The 17,654-nt window shown below is 39.1% G+C and overlaps 1 protein-coding gene and 3 long non-coding RNA genes across 4 annotated transcripts; 3 read left to right on the forward strand and 1 right to left on the reverse strand.

The window, feature by feature from the left end:
* Positions 2,788 to 7,247, forward strand: LOC110267973. The gene is made up of 4 exons (XR_002355959.1): positions 2,788 to 2,885; positions 2,985 to 3,038; positions 5,173 to 5,310; positions 6,976 to 7,247. It is a non-coding gene; the product is annotated as an uncharacterized LOC110267973 (long non-coding RNA).
* LOC107620013 lies at positions 11,720 to 12,553 on the reverse strand. The gene has a single exon (XM_016322238.1). It carries the CDS (start codon positions 12,551 to 12,553, stop codon positions 11,720 to 11,722), a length of 834 nt encoding a protein of 277 aa, XP_016177724.1.
* Positions 16,119 to 16,738, forward strand: LOC110267974. Its single transcript, XR_002355962.1, has 3 exons — positions 16,119 to 16,306; positions 16,379 to 16,583; positions 16,723 to 16,738. It is a non-coding gene; the product is annotated as an uncharacterized LOC110267974 (long non-coding RNA).
* Positions 16,892 to 17,201, forward strand: LOC110267977. Its single transcript, XR_002355964.1, has 3 exons — positions 16,892 to 16,940; positions 17,016 to 17,084; positions 17,166 to 17,201. It is a non-coding gene; the product is annotated as an uncharacterized LOC110267977 (long non-coding RNA).

Below are 17,654 nucleotides of genomic sequence, written 5' to 3' on the forward strand. Positions count from 1 at the left end.
CAGCAGCTTTTTTTTTTTTTTTTAAATACAATTATATGTATATTTCTTTTCACTTTAATTCTAATATTTATTTTTTCTTTTTCAGGTTTTGATTCTTCTTCAAAATTTATCCCATACAAATATTGAAGATAATTTAAAATTAATCTTCTTGTAGGATTCATTTTTGTTGTTATTGTTGTAATAATTTTAGCCAATGCAAAAATACTACTCAATAGAAGTAAAAATATTGAAGACAATAATAAAAAATAAACTAATGTTAACAAACTATAATTTTGTGATTTTTAAGAAAAATTAATGAATGGATATATAATATTTTATAATCTTTTATTCTTTTAACAAATTATGAATAAACAATCATTCCCACCAAATGTAATAATAGATTCACAAGTTATTCAATAAATAAATGTGTAGCTCAAATTTTTTAATATTTAACATCTTAATTTTTTATATTATTTTTAAAATATTTTACTTCTAACAGTTATGTTTTGACCTGGCCCAACTGGCATTATGTCCCGATCTGGGCGGCCGACTCGACAGGCACGTCGGACCCGAATCAGGAGTCCAACCCGACACCTCCACCCCACCAGCAAAGCACCTGACAGCTGGGGGAAAAGAAAACTTTCTGGAAGGCGGGTCTGTTCCTGTGGGACCCGCCCTAGGTACAGAGTATATAGGGGGAGGGTCCTACCCCTCCCCCAAGTACGTCATTACACTCTCACTTTTACTGCCATCTGTACGGATTTTGACTTGAGTGTCGGAGTCCTTTTTATAGGTGGCTCCCCCTTTCACACCATGACAGCTCGGGAGGTCGCGAGGCTCCAACAATCCGCCCTTAGATGCGAACCCAGGAGGTAGATCCGTTTCCCGGAAACCTAGGACCAAATCCCCTTCATCCCTCATAACCATCCCATTCATCCGACCCGTTTGGTACGCAGCTAACCGAACATTGGGGCCGTCTGTGGGGACTGGCCTGAATGGATTTTCTTTTGGGTCTTGTGGAAGGAAAAGATGGAGGCGAGCCACGTGGGGAGGAATTGGTTCACCGAACCAGTAGGGTAGCCTCCTTGGCTTCCTCCCGTGAACGCACGAGATCCCCCCTCGGCAAGATGAGCTTCCCTCCCGTTCCCAGGAAAGGCGTCCCTTCGGAGGGACGAGGAGCGACACAGCGCTAGAATAATGCAGGAGCTGCGCCACAGGGTGCATAACCTAGAGCGGGAGCTAGCGAGCAGGGAGCGCTACCAGCCCGCCCCGAGACAATATCGTTCCCGATCTCCTCAAAGGAGGGGGAAAACCAGAGGGAGAAGCCCCCGAAGAGACCGCTCCAGGTGCACACGGACCCCCCGGTCCGAGCCAGAGAGCCAAGGGGAAAGCAGGGAGGTGCTGAGGAGACGGCAAGACCCTATAATCTACACCCGACCTCCAGCGAGACATACCGAGGGGGAAAACCGAGAAGATAGCAGAGAAAGACCAAGGAGGCGGTGATACCCTGCAAATGCCACTGCACGGCTTTGCACCCGGGGGTTCCTCAGAGTCTGTTTTTAGTGATCGGTTCCCCTTTTCTGCTCTGTCAGGTCGGCTAGAATGCTCATGACATTCAGCTGCTGAAAGATGTTGGTAAAGAAGTTGTCAGACAGTACATGCAGGTCCGTTTATGGTAAGTTTTTGTTTGTTTATTTTTCTTATAGCCTTTTAGTGTTTTAATAATAATGTTTTGTGGCAGGTTATTGCTACTAGGATGCTTTGTGTTGGTCATATTGCTGAGCTCTTGGGTGCTCAGGAAATGAAGGATCCTGAGAAAATTACGCATCTTGAAAAATCGCTTTCTAAGAGAGATGAAGAGATACTTGATTTGACTAAGAGGATGAAAGACTTGGAAAATGGTATTGGGAGTTTGCAGGGCAGATCTGATCCTTGCAGAAAGGCAGGTTGACTGCTCGGGTTCAGGAGTTGGAAGATGGAGGCATTGAAATGTTTGCTGCCGGATTCAACCGTGCTGTGAGTCAGGCGTCTGTCTTTGCTCCTGACTTTGATGTCAGTCGCTTTGATGTTACAAAGATAGTTTTTGGTGGGATTTTAGTCGATGATGAACCTGGGGATGAAGCCTAGGGTGTATCATGTAAATGATAAGTGATTGTTAGTTTATCGTTTTAGACTTTGTTAGAGCTTTTGAATTGCTCGTTTTGTATTTTGACTATGGAAATGTGTAAGACTATGTATGCAACACATCTTTCTATTTGATATGAATGTGTGTTTGTTTTGTCTAGATAGTATGTTTGAATGACGTCTGGTAGACTTGTTTGTTTGATTTTTTGAAGTGGTCGGCCTCGTTAAAACCTCCCCAAGCAAAACCCTTGGTATGGGAAAAAACCTCGGCGGTAGGAAAAAGAGTACCTCCCATTCTTCAAAAGGATTACAAATGTTTAAGTATGATACAATCGTAATGAAGTAATATTCCACGTATTCAGTAGATCTTGTAAACCCCGCTAAAATTGATAAATTATTAGTTAATAAATTGAATCTTAATTAGGAAAGCTAAAAATGTAAAACTAATACCAAAATAAGATAGAGCTCTTCAAAACGAGAATTTCGACACTAATTTTAAAGAATTTGGCCCGAGATTGGGCCAAACGGGCCGAATCGGTTGAACCGGACCCAAAATGGGCCCAAGGCCCAACCCAACTCAGCATAAAACACTTAAAAGAACCCCCTCTCTCCTCTCTTAATCATCAAACACGCTGAATGCAGCCATGGGAGGGGAGAAGAAGAAGCAAACCCTAACCTCATCTTCAAACCTTGATAACTTTTGATCCAGAGCTCCGATTGACAAGCTGTTTGTAGCCACGTGTCGAGCTTGTCGAGCCCTTCAATTCTATCCAAACAAAACAGTAAGTGAATTGCGTTTTTCTAGCTCCATTTCTGCTGGTATATGAATTTTGGGTTTAAGGTTTGAGAAACTCAATTCCTTGATGATTTTCATGTTTTAGGGGTCCACTAGACTTGATTTCTTATGGGTATTGCCCAAGGATCAGTGGGTAAAGGTAAGAGATAAAGGCTGAATTGATAAAGGCTCATTAGAATGACCAATAATTGTATAAGATTTTGCCGGAAATTGAGAAAGGCAAGCAATGGAGAGTGTCAGAAGATAAAGATGGGTTGTGGAGGTTTAAGGGCCGGATAATTGTGCCAGATATCGGGGATTTACGACAGAGCATATTGGAGGAAGCTCACAAGAGCGGGTTCTCCATTCATCCTGGAAGCACCAAGATGTACCAAGACTTAAAGACGATGTTCTGGTGGCCAGGAATGAAAAATGATGTGGCGTTACATGTTTCCAAATGCCTAACTTGTCAGAAAGTCAAGATTGAACACCAAAGGCCAGCAGGAACCCTTCAACCTTTGGAAATTCCATAGTGGAAATGGGAGAGCATTGCAATGGATTTTGTGTTGGGCTTACCAAGAACTCGGACAGGTTGTGATGCCATTTGGGTAGTTATAGACCGACTGACCAAGTCAGCTCATTTTCTGCCTATTCGGATAAGCTGCACTATGGAGGAGTTGGCGCGCTTATACATAAAGATTGTGAGGTTACATGGCGTACCTTCTACCATTGTATCGGATAGAGATCCTCGCTTTACATCACGGTTCTGGGGTACTTTTTAGCGAGCTTTTGGCACTCAATTAAGCCTAAGCACTGCCTATCATCCTCAGACGGATGGCCAATCAGAAAGAACAATACACACCTTAGAAGACATGTTAAGAGCTTGTGTTTTGGATCAACCGGTGAGCTGGGATCGATATATGCCTTTGGTAGAATTTGCTTATAACAATAGCTATCATGCAAGTATTGGAATGGCTCCATATGAGGCTTTGTATGGAAGAAAATGCCAGTCTCCATTATGTTGGTACAAAGCAGGAGAAAAGAGCTTGATAGGACCGGAAATGGTAAGTAAAACCACTGAGCAAATAAAAAGAATCCAAAGTCAAATGCTTGAAGCTCAAAGTCGTCAGAAGAGCTATGCTGACCAAAGACGGAAGCCCTTAGAATTCGGGGAAGGAGAACACGTCTTCTTGAAGGTTACTTCGACCACTGGAATAGGGAGGTCCATCAAAACCAAGAAGTTAAATCCCCGTTACATTGGGCCGTTTGAAATCCTGAAGAGAATTGGACCAGTGGCGTATAGGATCGCGTTACCACCACATCTTTCGAATCTGCATGATGTATTCCACGTATCGCAGCTTCGTAAATACACTTTTGATCCTAGCCATGTCCTAGAGTCGGAATCAGTCCAAGTGAGAGAAGACCTGACGCTTCCAGTAACTCCGGTTAGGATTGATGATACCAGCATCAAGCGTCTACGCGCAAAGGAAGTTTCTTTGGTGAAAGTAGCTTGGAGTCAGGCTGGTATTGAAGAACATACCTGGGAGCTTGAGTCAGAGATGCGGAAGGACTACCCACACCTCTTTTCAGGTAACTCACTCTGAATTTTGAGGACGAAATTCCTGATTAGGTGGGTAGGATGTAAACCCCGCTAAAATCGGTAAATTATTAGTTAATAAATTAAATTTTAATTAGGAAAGCTAAAAATGCAGAACTAATACCAAAATAGGATAGAGCTCTTCAAAACGAGAATTTTGACACTAATTTTAAAGAATTTGGCTCGAGATTAGGCTAAACGGGCTGAATCGGTTCAACCGGACCCAAAATGGGCTCAAGGCCCAACCCAACTCAGCATAAAAACACTTAAAAGAACCCCCCCTCTCCTCTCTTAATCATCAAATACGCTGAATGCAGCCATGGGAGAGGAGAAGAAGAAGCAAACCCTAACCTCATCTTCAAACCTTGATAACTTTTGATCCAGAGCTCCGATTGACAAGCCGTTTGTGGCCATGCGTCAGGCTTGTTGAGCTCTTCAATTCTATCCAAACAAAACAGTAAGTAAATCGCATTTTTCTAGCTCCATTTCTGCTGGTATATGAATTTCGGGTTTAAGGTTTGAGAAACTCAATTCCTTGATGATTTTCATGTTTTAGGGGTCCACTAGACTTGATTTCTTATGGGTATTGCCCAAGGATTAGTGGATAAAGGTAAGAGATCTCAAACCCTAATGAAATTTCTGAATTTAGGCATTTGGGTATTGAGTTGTTATGTTTGGATGTGTTATTGTGGTTTAGGTAGTGTGTATGTGAATGTTGATGCTTGTTGGAGGCTTGTTGGTGATCAAGCTTGGTTTGGGGCTGTTTGATTGAGCTTGGAGGGGCTGTAATTTTGAGTTGTGAGGCTGCCTTGGGTGAACTAAATGATCGGCCAAGGTATGGTTTAAGTTTCGCACGTTTAATATTTACGGTGTGGTGAAAACTTAGGTTAGAGGAACCATAGGATAAGTTAAATTATTAATTGCATTTAATGAGTAGTTTGTAATGTTGTTAGAGTAAATTTTTGATGAACATAGATTGGAATTATGAGGTAATGAGGTTATTAATTTCATGCTTTTGGACTTGCTTATAATGGGTTGTATTGACGTTGATATTGATGAATTATGGTTGGTGATTGTTAATAAATGGTTGTTATGTCAAGTTGATGGATTAACATGTATGAAGAGTTGATTTATGTTGATGGAAGGTTGATAAATATATGATGAAAATTGGTATAGGTGAAGAATTGATGTGAACAAAGGAAAGGTTATTGATGTATGAGGTAAAAGTGGATAATTTTTTATGTTCTAGGTTGGTTGAGTTGATTAAAGCTTATATTGGTAATGGTTGTTGATGAATTGAGTTGATATGGTTTTTACAATGCAAGTTTTAAATGGTAAGAAACTTAAGTTGGAGAAAAAGAGGTTTTGTTGAAAGTGGTTAAAACCAAATTTTGATGAACTTTGGACGTCCATAATATTCTCCTCAAATTTTGGATTGGGTTGTGGTTTATTGCAAATAAAAGATAGTTTCAGGAGCTTTTGATTGATATCAACTTTGTGGAAAACGGAATTTTGTGGAGAAAGTTATGGACGTTGCAAGTTTAGTGTTTAAATCTGAGTTCAGGGTGACCAAACCGGTTTTGACTGTTTTTAAATCAATTTTCCACTTCTAAACCTCCATTTTTTTCCCTTTAAGGCTTAAAGTATGGTTCTAGGTCCAGTAGATAAAAGAAGCTAGGAAAACAAGATAACTTGAAGGTGAAGAAAGTTGTAAATAGTGGCTTTTATGAAGAAAATAAGGATGTTAATGAAGTTTAATGTTAACGTTTGATACTTGATGATGTATTGATGATAATTGCCATGGCTTATGAATAATGATATTTGAGATACGAGTTTTCTTGGGTAAGAACCATGGCTCACCACCACGTGTTTCAGGTTGAATCTCGATACTCTGTTGACCCTACGTTGTAAGGGTGACCGGACACGTATAAATTCCTGGGTATGGATAGCCCCCATTGAGTGATTATATGATGATTGAATGTGAACTCTATGCATAGACTCTTGGAGATGCGCGACGGGGGACAGTCTAAGGTTTTTGGACTTGTCGGGTTGGCTGGATAACCGACAGATGGGCCCCATCAGCCATAGGACAGGCATGCATCATATGCATTTGTTTGTTTTGATTGCTATGCATTTCCTGGGTATGCCTAATTGATGTATATCACCTGCTATCTGTTATACTTGCTATTTGTACTATCTTCTCATTACTTGTGTGTGAACTTGTTTGGTTGCTTGTTTCTGTTGCATTATGAATGATAGAGGGATGGAGGAAACGGAGAAATGGTTTGGTGTTAGGTTAAGATTGAACTTGAATGAGTTAGGTAGATTTAGAATACCTACCCCTGCTTATAGCTTCTGTTTATTCCTTAAGTTGGATAACTGAATAATGGAGTTCTAGGATTGCCTATGGCATTCTCAAGACCTTATTTATTATACGCGTGGCACTTTTACCATACTGAGAACCTCCGGTTCTCATTCCATATTGTATTGTTGTTTTCAGATGCAAGTCGAGAGGCTCCTCATTAGGCGTCTGGATCCTGGAAAGCGAAGTAGTCCTTGGGTGTATTTTGGTTTTCTGTTTGTATATATGCATATATTTATTTAGCTTACTCTCCAAGTAACTTGTGTATGCTGCTCCTCTTAGAGGTTGAGGGAGAGATAGGAGTTTACTTTGGTATTTTGGTGTGTTTTGGGAATACTTTGTATGTTTATATGTATATATATATCCTCCGGCCAGCCTTAGCTTCGCAGGCTGAGTCAGGGGCTAGTTATGCTGTTACCTTGGCTTTCCTTTATTCTTCTGCTTATCTTTATCATGTTCCTATTAGGTTTCTTAGCACACAAGTAATCCTATTCCTTGAGCGTTGCGCTTTTTATTTTACAATTTTTGTTTACCCGTTTTATTTCAAGGCTCCTAGTATATTATTTCTTTTAGTATTATATTTATATCTTTACTATTTAAAGGTCTGTAATACCACACTACCTTTGTTCTATGACTTAAGCATAAAACACTGTGTAGTAGGGTGTTACAGATTTTCTCCTTCTAGGGTTTGTAATGAATATGCTTCTTGGCCATGAACCCGTATAACTCGGAAAGGGCCCTCCCAGTTGGCGGTGAGCTTACATTCTCCTGGTGGTTTTTGGACATCTTCTAGGCATCAGAGAACGAGGTCTCCTTGCTGTAATGTCCAAGGTTTGACCCTTGTGTTGTATTTGCGCTGGATCATGAGCTGGATCGCTTCGTGTCTTATCTTTGATTCTTCTCGTACTTCATCCAGTGTGTCCAACTCGACTTTCCTGGTTTGGTTGTTTGTGTCTTCGTCAAGATGGTTTGTTCTGATTGATCTTTGTGATATCTCGACTGGGATCATTGCATCAGATCCGAACATTAACCTGAAAGGTATTTCCTTAGTTGAACTTTGGGGGGTGGTGTTGTAACCCCAGAGAATTTCCGGTATCAGTTCTGCCCACTATCCTTTCGCGAGTGTCACTTTTTTTCTCAAAGCCTGCAAAATGACTTTATTAGCAGCTTCGGCGAGCCCATTGGATTGTGGGTGCTCAACCGAGGAAAAATGGTGTTTTATATTTAAATTTTGCAGAAAAGATGCTATTCTTTTATCAGTGAATTGTCTACCGTTGTCAGTGATAATATCCATGGGAAGTCCGTACCGACATATGATAAATTTCAAAATGAAACCTTTTACCTTTTTCGATGTTATTTTGGCTAGGGGTTGGGCCTCTATCCATTTTGTGAAATAGTCGATTGCCACCAACAAAAATTTCACCTGTCCTTTGGAAATTGGGAAAGGGCCGAGTATATCGAGCCCCCATCTATGGAATGGCCATCCGATCTCTGTGGTGTGTAAAGTCTCGGCTGGGTTGTGTATAATTGGTGAGCATCTTTGGCAGTTATCACATTTTTGGACCTTCTCGAGGTAGTCCTTTCTCAACGTCGGCCAATAGTACCCTGCTCTTAATATTTTTGTTGCGAGGCTTCGGCCTCCAATTTGTGTACCACAGATTCCTTCGTGTTTCTTCCATTGCGAGGTTGGCTTCTTTCTCTCCTAGACATTTGAGCAAAGGTCGGGAGAAATCTCTTCTATAAAGGTCGTCTCCTATGATGGTGAAGAAACTTGCTCTCCTCTGAAAGAGCCTCGTGCTTTTTTCCTTCTCTGGCATTTTTCTGTGTTTCAAGAATTCGACGTAGGGTGTTCTCCAATCCTGTTCCTGTGACATGCTCATAACAATATTGTTGCATATGCTAGGTTGTTCCAATGTTATGTGTGACAAGTTCGGCGATGTTCCTACTTTCCTAGATGTTGCTAGTTTAGATAACACATCTGCTCGATTATTGTCATTTCTATTTATATGCATTATTTTAAAGTGTTTGAAATGCTGTGCTAAATATTTTACCTGTGCATAATATTGTTCTAAGGAAGGTTCTCGTACTTGGAACACGTCGTTTACCTGTTGAACTACTAAAAGGGAGTCGCAGTAGACCTTTATGTTTGGTATTCCGTACTCTTTCGCTAGTGCATACCAGCTAGGAGTACTTTGTACTCGGATTGGTTGTTGCTAATCGGAAACATGTACTTTATTGACTGTTCGGTGGAGATCCCATCTTTATCTCTGAGAACTATACCTGCTCCTCCGCCGTCCTTGTTGGCTGCACCGTCTACATACAGCTCCCATTCTGTGTGTATGTCTTCGTCTGATGTTAGTTCTGCTACGAAATCAGCCAATGCTTGTGATTTTAATGAGCTCCGAGCTTGATATTCCACATCGTATTCTGACAGCTCGATGAACCAGTTGGTTATTCTTCCTGCGAGGTCAGGTTTTGTCAGTACCTGCCTTAGTGGTTGGTTTGTCTGTACTATGATCTTGTGGTTTTGAAAATAGTGCCTGAGTCGTCTCGCTGTGATTACTAGGGCGTATGCCAGCTTTTCAATGGTCGGATATCTTGTTTCTGTGTTTTGTAGAATCTTGCTAACGAAGTATACTGGATTCTGTTGCCGACCTGTTTCTGTTACAATCACAGATGAAATTGAATTAGCAGATATTGAAAGATATAGATATAAAGGGTTACTAGGTTTTGGTTTTGCCAGTATGGGAGGAGATGAAAGTTTTTGTTTGAATTCGGCAAATGCGTTTTCGCATTTGTCTGTCCATTCGAACTTCTTTGATTTTCGTAGTATGTTGAAGAAATTGTCCGATCTTGTTGCCATCGTTGGTAAGAATCTTGAGAGGGCGGCTAGTCTTCCTGTAAGTTGTTGTACCTCTTTGTTTGTTGATGGCAATTTCATCTCCAAGATTGCCTTACATTTGTTGGGGTTTGCTTCTATGCCCCTGTGTGTTAACATAAACCCTAGGAATTTACCTCCTTGAACCCCAAATGCACATTTTTCTGGATTGAGTCGCATATTGTATTTCCTTAGTTGATCGAACACTTCTTTTAGGTCGCCTAGGTGTTCTTCTTCGGTGTTTGACTTGACCACCATGTCATCCACGTATACCTCCATGTTCCTTCCAATTTGTTTTTGGAAAACTTTGTCCATTAAACGCTAGTAGGTAGCGCCTGCGTTTTTTAGGCCAAATGGCATGACCTTGTAACAAAAGTTCCCCTGGTCAGTTATGAAGGCTCTCTTTTTTTCGTCGGCAGGGTGCATGAGTATTTGATTGTAGCCTGAATACGCGTCGATGAAGCTTAGTATTTGATAGCCGGAGGTGTTGTCTATGAGCTTGTCAATGTTCGGCAAGGGGTAGGAGTCTTTTGGACATGCTCGGTTCAAGTCAGTGAAGTCCACGCACATTCGCCATTTCCCCGAGTTCTTTTTTACCATAACCAAATTTGCCAGCCATGACGTGAATTGTATTTCCCGGATAAACCTTGGACTTATCAGTTTTTGTGTTTTTTTTGTTGCTGCCTCTGTCCTTTCCTTTCCAAGCTGCCTTCTCTTCTGTTTTCTTGGTCAGGCTTTAGGGTCGAGGGCCAGTTTATGGCATATGACTTCCGGGTCTATCCCTAGCATGTCGGCCGGGGTCCAAGCGAACAGATCGGCATTGGTTTGGAGTAGATCTGTCATCTGCTATTTGTATCCTGCAAGTAGAGTAGAACCGATGTTAGTGTATTGATTCTTGTCTTCTATCAGGCTTACCTTATGCAGATCATCGGCTGGTGTTGGTCTTTGTTCATGATGGGTCCGAGGATCCAACTCAGCGAGGTCTGGTATATCGCTGGCGTTGTATACTGAGTTTATCTTCCTCGTCGGTGCCTGCTGTATTTTGAGACCTGCGTTGTAGCACTGTCTTGCTTCTTTTCTGTCTGAGTGGACTATTGCTATGGCTCCTTTTTCTGAATAAAACTTAACACACAAGTGAATAGTGGAGACTATGGCCCCAAAAGCATTTAAATATGGTCTCCCTAGAATGATATTATAATGACTAAAACAGTCAACAATTAAATATTGAATGTCTATAGTTTTTGAGTGAGGAGGTTCCCCTAGGGTCGTCCTCACCCATACATAACCTGTCACGAGGATTCTTTCCCCTGAGAATTCGACTAGCTCGCCGGAGGATGATTGTAATACTTTTTCGTTTAGTTGCATTTTCTTGAAGGTTGATAGAAACATAACGTCGGCGCTGCTTCCTTAGTCTAACAAGACTTTCCGAATTAGGAGGTCCCCTGTTGTTATCGAGATGACGACGGGGTCGTCGAGGTTAGGAGCTTTAGTGTCAAAGTACTTGTTTGTGAACGTTATGTCAGGGATTCTTGGTGTAGGTATGTCAGAGAACGTCTCATCTTGTACTGCTAACATAGTTCGGTAACTTCTTTTTCTGGCCGAGCTTGTTTCTCAACCACATGCGAAACCTCCTGAAATATAATTGATGACTTTCTTTGGTGGTTGACTATTCTACCATTGAGATTTTTCGCCGTTTGTCTTCGGGTGTTCTACCTCGCCCGAGGTTGATGGTTCTTTGTGAACTTGTCTGCCGATATATTTGTCCAGTAATCCTTGTCTTGCTAGCCTTTCCAGCGTGTCTTTAGCCACCACACATTCATCTGTGGTGTGGTCAAACTTTTGTTTTGTCGACATACCTTTGATCTTGGTATGTACCTGCTCTGCTTGGCGGCTTTATTAGCTTGTTATGGAGGATTTCTTTGATTATGTCCTCCCTCTTGGTATTGAACTTGGTGTATGAGTCATACTTCGGTGCCAGTTGAAGGGTTTTTTAAGATCTCTATTTTAGGACCTGTAGGGCCTGTCCTCTTCCTTCCTGAACGATGGTCTTTCACTTCTCTGAGTCTCACGCAACTCCTCTATCTCGATTTGACTGGTTGCTTTATCTTGGAATTTCTCCAATGTCTTCGATTTTGCCGCGGCAATGGCTTCCTGGAACTTCCCAGGTCGGAGGCCGCTCTTGATGGCATGTAACTGCACTTCCGGGTTAAGATCGGGGATCTCCATGGCTCCTGTCGTGAAGTGTGTCATGTAGTCCTTCAAGCTTTCGTGTTGCCCTTGCTTGATTGTGCTGAGGTAGTTTGAGTCTCTTATATAAATCTTAGACGCTGCAACATGATTGATGAACATCTTGGCGAACTCATCAAAGTTAGTTATGGACCCTGCAGGCAAATTAAAAAACCATAATAAGGCAGCTCCGTCTAAAAAGGTTGGGAAAGATCGGCATAAGATGGGATCGGAGTCACTGTTGAGGAACATCATGGATTCAAATTTTGTGACATGGACTTTAGGATCTCCGATCCCCTTATACGGTGTTAGGGTCATAGGGAGCGTAAAATTCTTAGGCATTTTGAAGTTCATTATTTCTTCGGAAAACGGGTTGGTCCGTCGCCTTCCATTTTTTGGGGGTGTTTCCCCTGTCTTTGCGTTGGATTCTGATTGATGTTCTTCGTGCTGATCAGCGTTTGTTTTCTTACTGTCGACCTTTCGATCTCCGTTGTTTTGCAATGCTGCCAATAGCTCGGCCATCCGCTGATTTTCTGCTAGGAGGGCGGCATTAGCGGTTATGAGGTCAGCGTTAGTTTGAGAGTGATGCTGAATTTCCGAATGATTAGTCATGCTGCTCTTCCTGCAAAGAGAAAAGAGAGTGCACAAGGTGAATAGAGATGGTTAAAAATTAGGAATACGGGGTGGGGTGAAGCTGAACTCTTCGACCCCAGGATGGGCGCCAAATGTTCCTGCCAAGAGCCCGAGCCGAGGTTTAGGTCGGTAGTGGCTTCAAGAGATTTGTTGTTCTTGCTGAGGATCGCGCCAACTGTGTAAGCCTTGTCCGAGCAGTGCGGAGTATCTGCAAAAAGGACTCCGATGCTTAAGTTAGTTTCTAAACAGGAAAGATATTCTATATGTGATTACTGTGTGTAGTCAATGTTGGGTGAGATGGCTTTGGCTATCTTCATAGCACTATTTATGGTTGGAGAGGTCTGTTGGTTGGCTCGAGATTCCTGGCCTTGTATCCGAACTAAAGATCGGATTTCTCTCCTGGGATAAGTGACGTAGTTTGACCTGGTATATCGCATTCTGTTTTGTTTAAACGTGTTATTTTTGAAGCGTAATGTCGGTCCGATTTTTTAGGTATGGATCACCATCTAAACCGAATATCTTTAAATTTTTTTATAAAAAGACAATTATATCCCTGACTTTTTATTTTTCGGATATTTAAATTCCTAAAAATTTAAAAATACAATTAAATCTCTAAAAAAATTTTAGGTTTATTGTTATTGTTATAAAAAAAAACCAGTTTTATTCTAATTTGTTAAGAAATTAAAAAATAACCGGTTCATCAATACATTCAATAATAATGCGACACATAAATGTCTTTATAGAAAGATGTTTTCTACGTCTTTATGGAAATATCCCCCATAATTTTTTTATTTTATTTTATATACTCATCGTTTCTGATTAATTATATGTTGTACTGATGAGTTATGCTTTTTTGTACTATATATTTTTCTTATTTAATTTAATTATACACTTTCGGTCCAAAACAAAAATTACACACTTTTGTAAAAAAAATAAAAAAATAAAAGAAGTCAAATGTATATTATTGATCATAAGCGCTGTTTATAATTAGTTGTCCTTCTTTATACTATTTTATATTTAAGTAAAGATTTTTATATAAAATTGATAGTAAAAAATAATTAGATTATTATGCAAATGAATGTTCACCTTATGCTTATCCGTACGATTAGTAAACGTTGTTGCCCTCTTATTATATACATAGGTGTGAAATCACAAAATTATTGACCAAAAATAGTATGACAAAAACGTGTTTCGTGAGGCAAATAATGTAAGGGTTTCTTTAAAAATATCAAACAAACCAATACGACGGTTTCTTTAAAAGGTATCTTATGTATTTGACTATGGTGGATTATAGTATACAGATGTTATTTCATAAAAAGATAAAGATATTCTTATTTATGGAATGGTTATTCGATACTTAGCTCTTCTTTCCTTGTGTAGGGAGCAGCTTAATTAAGCTTGGCAGAACTTGTCCTAACAATCGCTAGTGATACTTGTGATGGAGTCACATGTAAGATAGTAAAACCTTGTAACCAAGCCTTTTAATAAGGAATACACGATTTTATATATTTTAATATTGTAAAAAAATTGTTCACCATTTAAATAACCATATTAAGTTGAGATTTGTAATCAATAATTTTTATTCTAATATATTAAAAAACATCTATTCACAACTGATTTAATTTGAAAGCATTTAGTAGGATGAGATATTTTCGGCAATCCAATCCCATCAATCCCATGTTTTGTTACTTCTTTGTGTGGGAAAAAATTTTAAAAATAAAATTAACTAATTAATTTATATCTCTAAAATAAATTAAATTAACTTTAAGAGTATGAAATTTTATGATTTAAGGGGGAAGGGTTAGCTTATATAGTTTAAGATTTGAGAGTATAGGATTTGAATTTAAGTTTAGGGTTATAATTATGGGGCCTGCTACACATACAAGCAATTAAGGCCTACAAACCTTACAAGTTGGCCTAACCCAGAAACACTCCATGCGCACTGAATCCTTAGAATGGAGCGTCAATCCCACGCGCCTCACACAATGGTTACACTCTCCAAAACACGCTGATTATGGCGCACACTTCCTCTTCTCCCTCAAAGAAAACGCAAACCGTCAAGTTTCAAGGAAGATTCCAAATAAATTACAATTCTGAAGAGACGTTCGAACTCATCGCGAAGATTAAAACAAATCAAGAACAAAAGATAGAACTCTCCATCAAAAATCGCCGGAAAAAACGAAGAAATATTATTCAAGGTAAGTTACTGTTTTACTGATCTTGTAGATTTTCCACATTTCGAAATCAAAGAACTAGGTTTTACTGTTCTTCTACGTTCTTCTAGGTTTTACTGTTCTTCTTGTTCTAGCTCTCATTTTATTGTTTTTAATGTTCTTCTTGTGCTAGGTTTTACTATTCTTCTAAGTTCTTCTAGGTTTTACTGTTTTTCTAAGTTGTTCTAGGTTTTACTGTTCTTCTTAATTTAGTTTCTCTCCTAACGAATTTTTGGGAGTATATTGTGTAATTTGGTGGGTGTATATGACGTAATTTGTTGGGTGTATATGGTTGATTTTTGGGTGTATATTTCTAAACTGATATAATGTAATATAATCAACTATTGCAACTATTCTAATATTGCTTGTCCTTGGGTGTATATTACTTGACCTTGTAATGTTGCTTGACCTTGTATATTTATGCATGTTTGAGTGAATTGAACATCATTTTGAACTGATCTAATTAAATACTTATGAGAATCCGTATAGGTGTATGTGCCTGATCTATGGGTGTATCTGACTGATATATGGGTGTATTTTTCATTTCAGAAAAATGGCAAGCAAAAATCAAGCTGGAAAAAATGTAAGCACAAATATATGTCTTAGATCAAATCAGTTTTTCATAATAGAAATATATCTAACTCTAATTTTGCTTTGTTTACAGCAAACCAAAGACCTTAAATGTGCAACCCATTTGTTGAGTGAGAAATTCAGAAATATAAGCGAGGAGAAGAAAGTAATTGTTAGGAATTTGGGATTTGGTGGCCTGATGCACATCCCATCGCTAAGGGTGCATCACAGGTTATTAAAAGAGTTGGCTAACTCCTTTAAATTAGGGAAAAACACACTCGAAACCGGCTACGGTTTGTTTAGAGTAAGACCAAGCACAATAGGGGCTGCACTTGGCCTCAACGCGTCAGGTAACTCATTACAAACATAGGTGTATAGAGCCATATTGGGGTGTATTTCAAGTGATGTTTGGGTGTATTTCAAGTGATTTTCATACTATGTTGTTTTTCTTTTTGTAGGAGATCTATTTCCTCAGAAAATCAATTATAAGGATCTTTCTGAAGACAACAAATAAATTTTTAGAAGATTCCAGGGGAAGACCTTAAAAAGTCTCACAGATGAGATGATGACTATTGCTGTTGATAATGAACAGGATCGCCTCATATTCAAGAGAATTTTCATCCTCTATATACAGATGGCATTCCTCTTACCAACAACAATTAACAAAATCTCCCCTGTCCACCTGGCACCAATTTTCAAGATGGACATAATAAAAGAGGGAAACTGGGGGGCACATATTCTGAATTTCATCATCAAGGGCATAACAGAATACAACCTGAAAAAGAAAAAGGCAATTGATGGCTGCCTGTTTGTCCTGATGATAGTTTACTTCCATCTATCAAAAAATAAAGACAAGAAAGGAGAAGAAAGACCCCCAGAACCTTGGATTGCCAACTGGACTAGAGAGCAGTTGGTTGAAAGAATGAGAGCTAAAATGGATGAACATATGGTAAGTGAACAAAATATCTTGGGTATAATTTATTTATATGGTTGCTGTTAACTAACGTTTCTACTGTTTCAGGAAATTGTAAAGATGGCAGAAACAAAGGAGAAAATGAAACAAATGAAGAAAAAAGAAAAAACCAAAAAAAACAAAAAAGGAAGGAAAGTTCATCATCATCTGAGCATGAAACAACTGAAAGTGAAGTCTATTCTACCTCTGAGTCTGAGACTGAAGAAGACTCAGAGGAACTAACAAGGAAACAACCCACCCGAACAGCCAAAAAGTAAGTAAAATACTTGGGTGTATTTTGTGTATTCAGTTGGGTGTATTTTGTGTATTCATTTGGGTGTATTTTGTGTCTTCATTTGGGTGTATTATGTCCCTTTTAGTATATTTTTAAATAATGATTGTTTACCTTCCAGAATGGAATCCAAAAAAGGAAGAAGATTCAGGAGGATTCTGATTCACAATCTGAATCAAATGATGAGTAATGTTCTGAAATTATTATTGCTTTCCTTTGGGTTTATTATCAAAATTTCATGTATTAACAGAGTGTCTCTTATTAACTTTTAAAATCGAAGAATCATCACCAGTAGAGAAGCAAAAAACAAAGAAAAAGGACTCAAAGAACACCACAAAAGTAAGCACTTCTTTGGATAGTATGTTCTAATCAATTTAATTGTGTATTTCTGATTCATACTTGTTTTTCTCCCAGGACACAATCCAAAAAGAAAAAGGTCATTGTTGAGGATTCATCTCCTGAGAAGGCTCAATCCTATCATGGGTACAGTACTTTGTAAGCAATATTACCGTTTATCATCAAAATTACATTTGTTAACATGTTCTTTTATGCATGTACTATCAGATCTGAAATTGGAACTGAAGAATTAGAAGAATTCTTAAGGAAAAACAATGAAAAATCTGCTACACAGGGGTTTGTAATTTTTGGGGTGTATATTAAACTTTTTTTGGGTGTTTTCGTAACTAATAGCTGTTTCTGGTTTCCCAGGGAGAAGGGAGCTGACTTACAATCAACAGAAGGTCACTATGACTCATCTGAGACATAAGAACCTTTATTTGATAAAATCTTGTTATCCTGATTTAACCGTATGGTATTTTTACTGAATGATATCTAATCCATCTTTAGAATACCGGACGTAAACTTAGGAAGTGATGATCCTTTGTCTCAAGGACACATGGAACAAAGCAGCATAAACAAACCAGCAGAGAGCATGTAATTTCTCTTTCTAATACCGGTTGCTTTTATCTTTTATTACCTTCTGCTTCTAATTCTGTATATATTTTTTTTAGAAAAAAAAGCCCTTTAATGTTTTATTCGAGAAACAGGAAAAAA

The sequence above is a fragment of the Arachis ipaensis genome, chromosome B10, assembly GCF_000816755.2.
Source record: "Arachis ipaensis cultivar K30076 chromosome B10, Araip1.1, whole genome shotgun sequence".
NCBI classification, from domain to species: Eukaryota; Viridiplantae; Streptophyta; class Magnoliopsida; order Fabales; family Fabaceae; genus Arachis; species Arachis ipaensis.

Coding starts and splice junctions, on each gene's coding strand:
- LOC107620013 (XM_016322238.1), bottom strand. CDS start 12,553: ATGACTAATCATTCGGAAATTCAGCATCACTCTCAAACTAACGCTGAC.